The sequence below is a fragment of the Berghia stephanieae genome, chromosome 4, assembly GCF_034508935.2.
Source record: "Berghia stephanieae isolate SIO BIC M18660-M18661 chromosome 4, UCSD_Bste_1.3, whole genome shotgun sequence".
Lineage (NCBI taxonomy): Eukaryota > Metazoa > Mollusca > Gastropoda > Nudibranchia > Aeolidiidae > Berghia > Berghia stephanieae.
Window position 1 is genome coordinate 81058080 of NC_088363.1, and position 7500 is coordinate 81065579.

Consider the following 7500-nt stretch of genomic DNA (forward strand, 5'->3'; position numbering starts at 1 on the left):
ATAATAATAATAATAATAATAATAATAATAATAATAATAATAATAATAATCCCACATCACCATCACTGTTGTCGTTGTGGTAGTCTAAGTAGCCTGCCTACCTGTTATAAACACTCCTCCCACCACCTTTTATTATTAATTTTAAAAATAAAAGCTGGAAAATAAACCAACAACATAGCGCTTATTTTTTATATTTTTTTTAAAAACCCTGAACACAACTCTCACAAGCGATTTACCTGTCGCGACATAGTTGCTTCCCTTCAATATAGATCTTCAATTAGGAGGTTCAAAGTTAGTGATAGGATTGTCTCGTGTTTTTTGATTGGCTAATCGATTCCAATCTAGCCAATCATCTTTGCTCTTTCATTTCCTTGCGAATAATGATTGTTTTGGTTACTGTCAAGGGCGCTGTCACCATTACATTCTTCGTTTTCAGTTTACTTTTTGAAATATTTAGTTTTGTTTTGTGAGGTACAACTTGAACAAAACATGTCCCTTACTTCAATAGATATCTCCCTGATTTGATTATCTTTATCGAAGCATGACAATCATCCACGGATGATTGAATTTCGATTTTGATAGATTTAAAGATCCATGGCTTCTCATTCTCGTGACAGTTCTTCTGGCATTGACGAACACAACAACACAGCTACAGCTGTGTGCAGAGGTGCATATCACGCCTTGTGGCAAAATGGCGGATGGTAGCTTAATTGACAGGTCTAGTACATATGTCGATGTGCTAATCCTATTAGACAGTTGTATAACACAGGCATGTTCACAATCAGCACGCCCGTCTAGTAGTAATAACTCGCCACTGTATCGAACACAAGACCACGATTTAGAAGTGGAATTGAATGTGAATGAACCGGTAGCTATCAGTTCTAATTCTAAGCGGCTCGATTGTAGTAATCATATTAGCGGGATAAAACATGACCCCGAGGACCAGAATCAACAGTGTCATGTTAGTGTTAGGTGTGTAGCCGTCGAAGAGCATGGTTATCAGCAATCTTCTAGTACTAACACTAGCAATCACAGCGTTAACACACCGGAGAAAAATGATGAATTCAAACAGATAGCGGAGGATAAGAATTGTGAAAGTGAATTTTCAGAACCGTCAATGAAAGTCAAAAATCAAACTGAATTTGATCCAGAACTTTGTGACAGTAAATCTAATGATATTTCATATTTCGGTGAAATGCCCAAAAAGCCAAAGAATAGTCTACAAGAAGCTTTTCTGCACTTTAGGAAAAAGAGACAGGTAGGCAAAATTTACAATTTTCCTTTCAAAAATTTAAATTGTCAATAATATACTTGTCTCACATACACGAACCATACGAATACGCTGTGATTATCCCCAGACAGGTGTTCGTTAAAATTCGTTATCCCCAGACACCTCAACTCAATTCAGTTATGGTCAGGCCTGACTTCCGCTTACTTTAATTTTTGTTAAATAAATTGAGCTTTTATGTTATAGCGCAATTTCCATTAAATGTGCTCAAAGCGCTTTACAAGGGGTCCCTGCCAACAGCAACACTTAACATGTAGAACGTGACATGATGCCTGTTAGGCGATATTGCAATTTTTTTCGAACAGAGACAACACTGTAAACGACCAGGTACTCATTTTACACCTGAGTTCAGTGAGATAATTTGAGTAAAGAGTCATTTCCAAGGACTCAACTATGCAACGAGCGAGGCTCGAACCCAGGACATTCCAATCCGAAAGATCACAAGACCACATAGCCATAAAAATTTGTGTTACCATTACAGCTTCAGGACTACAAATCAATCCAGTATTCATATGGTCTGAAATTAAATCGCCAAGTCGAAGAAGACGAATTTTCTGGTGGATGGGGGGTGGGTAGCGGGGATAGTATTATTTCATTGTTTTATTCTATCTGACACTTTTATATGCTCTTTGTAGTTTATTAATTCAAAAGTGCGGACACGATACTGATTATAGCGCAATCATTTGAAATATAACACCTCATTTTGGTACAAAACTAAAAGCTCAAGTTGATTTTTTATCAATGAGAACAATAAATAATAAAATAAAATTCCCTTTATTTATCCCCATAGGGAAATTTGTCTTTAGGGAATATTCCAAGGGAAGACTGGAATAACTAAGGCGTCAGTGCAAAGTGAGCTATGGCGATGTGACTTGCTCAAGGCCACACATCGCGGCGGGCGATCGAACTCGGTACCTTTTGTATATGAAGCAAAGACCGTACCTCTGAGCCATGCTGTCCCATCACCTTGAATATTTATATAAAGCAAAATCCACTAAATGTACTCAAAGTCGACTTGACATGATGGTCGTTAAGCGCTGATGTTATATTTGCATTTTCGTCACAAAATGGCTGACACCTGATTGAGGCATTTTGAGAATGACAAGCCAGGACAAAGCGAAATTCAAATTCGGTGTAAAATCTCAATTAAAATACTCCCCCACAGGGCCAATTGAATGTTCTGATGAAAGAAATGATACCATTGGTTCAATTTATAGTACTTTTTTAGAAAGTAGGATTGGATTACATTATTACTTTTGCCTTTCAAGACCGGCCGCACTGTTTGGCCATTGGCCAGTAGAACAGATTCTGCTCTGGCTGCACAGTGCAGCCTATGGGGCTGAAAGAGTTAGGTCACTATTAAAATTAAATTTTTTTTCCAATAGGTAAAAATGTTAATAGCCAGATTCATCTTAATGCCTGAGTACGGTTAGAGAATGTGAGTAAAGAGAATTCTCCAAGGACTTTGTACCACTCACGACTGGATTCGAACCAAAGACCTACTGGTCAGATGACAAGTGTCAAATTTTGCATGATGGATTTAACTTCAATTTCAGCATCTGGTTCATTCTGACATCACACCAGATTGCCGTGATGTGTCACAAACAAATTTCAAAACTCAGTAGTTCAAACTACATCTCAGAATTCTAAACTATATATATGTGTAAAGAAACAAAATAAAATAAATAAAACACAGTTTTAAGATTTTTATCTTCATGACAGAATTTTTAAAATTGAAACAGTTTGTTTTTAATCAATGCAGCATTCACAACGAATTGAAGTGAAAATTTGTCTCATTAAAATGACAACAGCTTCGTATCATATTACAAAAACGCTTCTCTGAATCAATTTTTTTCTTTCTTAATTTTTAAAAATAAAGTAAACAATGTGATTTTGATATTCATGACAGAATTGTTAAAAAGGTGCAATTGTCAATTCATTGTTTACGTTGTCAAGGCTCGTGTTACAATGTCAACGTGTCATCTTGCCTGAAATAGCAACTCTGTTTTCACATGCCTGTGTATTGATTGACATTTTCCTGTTAGTTTGATTAATTTTCATGCTCCAATAATCTTGTTGATATTTATGACATTTGTGTAGTGAAGAGGTTTGATTACATTTAGTTGATAATTCATTGAAAGAGGATAAAAGATCCATATAAATAGAAACTGGGTCATCCAATAACAACCACAGTTTATTTCATTAGAGTTGTAGACAAGGAGGGTGGGTGGGGGGGGGGGGGAATTATTTATCATGAAGAATTCTTTGTTCTTTAGATATTGTAACTCTTTGTTTTTAATAATAATATTGTATCTAATTCATCATTCATAAAATTTGATTTCCTGTATTCAGTTAGTACGGTTTTATTTTTATTGTTTGTTTCTTTGTTTGATTTTTGCTCTTGTAGATTAAAAATGCTATCGTCTTATTTTCTTTGTACTCCCCCCCCCCCCCCCCCCACACACACACACAGCCTTGTGTCTTCCCCCCTCTCTCTCTCTTCTGTCTCTCTCTCTCTCTCTCTCTCTCTCTCTCTCTCTCTCTCTCTCTCTCTCTCTCTCTCTCTCTCTCTCTCTCTCTCTCTCTCTCTCTTTATCCATCTATTTTTTTTTTTTGAATGTTGATGAAAACATTGGCATCCCACTGTCATGTTTATTATTTAGGCAGGTTTTGATTATAGTTTTACATGACTGGTCGTATTACATTAATTTGTCATCAAAAGGAGCAGAAAGGCAATGCGACCTAGGCTTCTTCTGTATATTCTTCTCAATGGCTAGATGTTTGTCTTTATCATCAAATGATATACAATATTATAACACTATATTGTTGTTTGTAAAGATCTGATTGCTACTCCATAATATATATTCTGGCCTTATATTTTTTTACTTCATTTCATTTTACAATTTTCTTATTTTTTCCCCCTTTTTACTCTATTTTTCTTCTTCTCATGAAATACTAAATTTTACTTTTTCATAATTTAATGAATTCAAATTATCAATTTGACATAGTTTGTTGTCAGTTTAAATAAAATAACATTTAATGCTAGTGCTATAAATAGAGTAGAAATGATATCATATTACTGACAAATCCCCCCCCCCCCCCCCCCCCACCTGCCTGGCATTATAATACATTTGTGTTTTGACACTAGCAGTATTAAAGAAATGTAATATTGAATATCATAAACAGTATAGCCTTATTAAATCGTTGTCTTCATCGTTTCAGCACTTCTACGTGCGCTATGAGTGAAACTAAATCTCTCTCTCTCTCTCTCTCTCTCTCTCTCTCTCTCTCTCTCTCTCTCTCTCTCTATCTCTCTCTCTCTCTCATCATCATCATCATCATCATCATCATCAATTAATCATCATCATCACCACCGCCACCACCACCACCATCACCACCACCATCATCATCATCATCATCATCATCATAATCATCATCGTCGTCATCGTCATCATCATCATCGTCATCATCATCATCATCATCATCATCATCATCATCATCATCATCATCATCATCATCATCATCATCATCATCGTATAGTTGGGTCCTCGAAAATACTTTATACTCATCCACTCTCATCGTATCGTACTCATGTATAAAATAAGTACCTGACCATTAATAGCGTTGTCTCAGTCGGAAAAAAAAGTGTATAACATCACCTAACAGGCCTCGTGTCTGATCACGTTTAGTGGATATTGCGCTATATAAATGCGCAAGCTAGCAATATAAACTAAGTTTCACTATCATTATATTTAGGAGACCGAGCTATCAGGCCATTATGCTCTCCCTACCCCCCCCCCCCCCCCCCATACCCCACCCCACTCCACCTCATTACAACCCCCACCCTTCTTATTCACTATTCACCCCTTCCCTGCCCCCTTTATTTTAGGCATTTCTGCATCCCACTTTGGGTAATGTTTGTTCTTGGTAAATACAGGAACTGGCAAATAGACCTCTATATACATATACATGCAGGTGGGGGTATACATACTCACACACGTACACACACACACCCACACACACAACAACCTTCACACCTTCATCACCCATACACTGACCATCATCTTTATCTACTATCTATTACTATCATCTATCTATCTATCTACTATCTATCTATCTATCTATCTACTATCTATCTATATTATCTATCTATCTATCTATCTATCTATCTATCTATCTATCTATCTATCTACTATCTATATACTATCTATCTATCTATCTATTATTATCTATCTATCTATTATCTATCTATCTTATCTATATCTATCATCATCATATTACTATTAACTATGTATTATAACCTAATATACTTAATTTTAATATATATATAAATTAATATATATATATATATATATATATATATATATATATATATATATATATATATATATATAAATGTGTGTGTGTCTGTGTATATATAGATAGTTGCCAGTATGTATGTTGTTGGCTGTCTGTACATATGGCCATAAAAATTGAAAAGGCGTTGTCTTTTAAGCTTGTTACACGTCAGTGTCAACAAACGTCAGAACTTGCTGAAACAGGTATGCATGCAGGAGAGAGAGAGAGAGAGAGAGAGAGAGAGAGGGGAGAGAGAGAGAGAGAGAGAGGAGAGAGAGAGAGGTGAGTGTGCAGGGATATATATATATATATATATATATATATATATATATATATATATATATAATAACTTATATATATATATATATATATATATATATATATATATATATATATATATATATATATATATATATATATACACTTGCAGACCAATGAATGCCATGAATGGGTTCAGTCCATATATTTACAATCAGTATGTTTTCTTTGTTTGGTTTCTTCTTTTGTGTGTTTGCTTTGCATGATCTTGGCCGTGTTGTATTATGTTTTAAAAAGAAATTATTTTTTCATTCTTTTTTTTTTTACCTAATTTTTTTTCTTCTTTGCTGAATTTTCCTTTCACCTCTTGTTCGTACTGTTTGTTCATCTCCCCTCTTCGACCTCCTCCTGTTTCTCCTCGTTCCCTCTATCCTCTCTCCTGTCTTACTTTTGCTCTTGGTTCTCCTTTTTTTCTATTTATTCCCCTCCTCCTCCTCATCCTTCACTCCCTCCTCCTCCTCCTCTTCCTCATCCTCCTGTTCCTCCTCCTCCATCACCACCTCCTCCTCCTCCTCTTCCTCCTCCTCCTTCATCACCTCCTCTTCCATCACCTCGTCCTTATTTCTCATTCTTCTCCCATCCATTCTAAAACTGCACGATCTTTAAACCAAAAATGCAACATTTTTCAATGACTTCCCATTATTTTCTTCTATGCATCCCCCCCCCCCCCCCCCACCCCCCACACACACACATTCAGTGCCCCCACCCCAGCCCACCTACCAAATCAAACTGCTTTCCAAGTACACATTCGACACACTTGACTTAAGGCAATAATCTATCCATGCTAGGGGAAATATTTCTTAAAATTGTCATGCTATATAACATTATATATACAAACGTGCATTATACTGGTGTGAATTACTCTTACCTACCAACGACAGTATCCGTCACTACACAATGACGTTTCGGGTCAATGCCCTGATCAGTAACATCAAAATATAGAAGGTCACTCCTTGCCCTCAACCATGGTCAGCGAACTGTGCAGTGGCCAGTCGGTGTTCAAGTCAGTGACCCTATGACGACTCGGTTAGGGACCCGCCCAATGTTGTGTGGTCAGTCTCTCTACAAAGTCCTCTACATCAGAATATATTAAATTGTTCCTATCCATTCTTCCAACTGAACTGCACGATAAAGATGGCAGCAATTTATGATTATTAAGGGGGAAAAAAACATGAAAATTTGATGCTCTATTTCTCCGCTCCGCCGTTCGGACTTCAACAACTCCTCCTCCTCCTCCTCCTCCTCCTCCTCCTACTACTACTACTACTACTACTACTACTACTACTACTACTACTATACTACCACTACCACTAAAACTACTACTACCACTACCACTACTACTACTACTACTACTACTACTACTACTACTACTACTACTACTACTACTACTACTACTACTACTACTACTTAATATACCTCGACTTATTTTGTGACCAGACGGGACGAGACACTAAACCTCTTGTGCTGCGTACAAAGTCCCAAAAGACAATATTATCATCAGCCAAGTTTTTACTACTGATTTTATTCCGATACTCTCGCTGGAAAACGGTATAATA

General features: G+C 36.4%; 1 protein-coding gene across 1 annotated transcript in view; it reads left to right on the forward strand.

Annotated features, from left to right (window-relative positions):
- The first annotated feature begins 70 nt into the window (after positions 1–70).
- The window catches only part of LOC144971360 (uncharacterized), a 188845-nt gene continuing 181415 nt past the window's right edge, over positions 71–7500 (forward strand). The window contains exon 1 of the mRNA XM_078912147.1: positions 71–1258. Within this exon, the coding sequence (XP_078768273.1) occupies positions 692–1258 (567 nt within the window). The 5' untranslated portion in view covers positions 71–691. The remainder of the gene's footprint in view (positions 1259–7500) is intronic.